The 599-nt window shown below is 40.9% G+C and overlaps 1 protein-coding gene across 1 annotated transcript; it reads right to left on the minus strand.

The window, feature by feature from the left end:
- Window positions 1-2: 2 nt before the first annotated feature.
- On the minus strand, window positions 3-234 carry SARC_18159 (hypothetical protein; the record flags this gene model as incomplete). Its single annotated transcript, XM_014287758.1, has 1 exon — window positions 3-234. A coding segment is annotated over one exon (232 nt), but the record flags the coding sequence as incomplete, so codon positions are not given.
- Between the last annotated feature and the right edge of the window lie 365 nt (window positions 235-599).

Here is a 599-nt window from a genome sequence, read left to right on the forward strand (position 1 = left end):
ACCTCTGTCTGCCAACTTCCTGAGCACATGCACCAACCGCAGCGAACCGTACGCATCCAATCCCGACGTCGGCTCATCTAAAAATAAAATGGAGGGATTGCTGATCATCTCTATGGCAACCGTTACTCTCCGTTTTTGGCCCCCAGAAAGACCCCCGCTGGCATCGTCGCCGACCCGTGTGTTGCACACTTTGGCCAAATCGAGGTCACGGATAACCTCGTCTACGCGGTCCATTTTATCTGTAAGTACATGTGTGCCATGCAATGGTAGATGAACATTGATACATCCATGTGTGTAGGTATATACACATACACAGTGTGAGATTTATGTATACATTAATGCAGGTGTATGAGTATGTGTACAATGATCTTGTGCATGGCCATATTTAGGTACGCGATCACACCATCACTCGACGGTTGTACAAGTCTAGATGGCAGATATCAGTACATGTGACCTATCTTGATTGTACATGGATGCGCATTTATATATAAACACTCACTCACTCACTCACTCACACACACATATATATATGTATATATTTATACAAAACATATATATATATATATATATATATATTATACATAAATATATGTATATAA

This window comes from Sphaeroforma arctica (genome assembly GCF_001186125.1).
Source record: "Sphaeroforma arctica JP610 unplaced genomic scaffold supercont1.14178, whole genome shotgun sequence".
Classification (NCBI taxonomy): domain Eukaryota; class Ichthyosporea; order Ichthyophonida; genus Sphaeroforma; species Sphaeroforma arctica.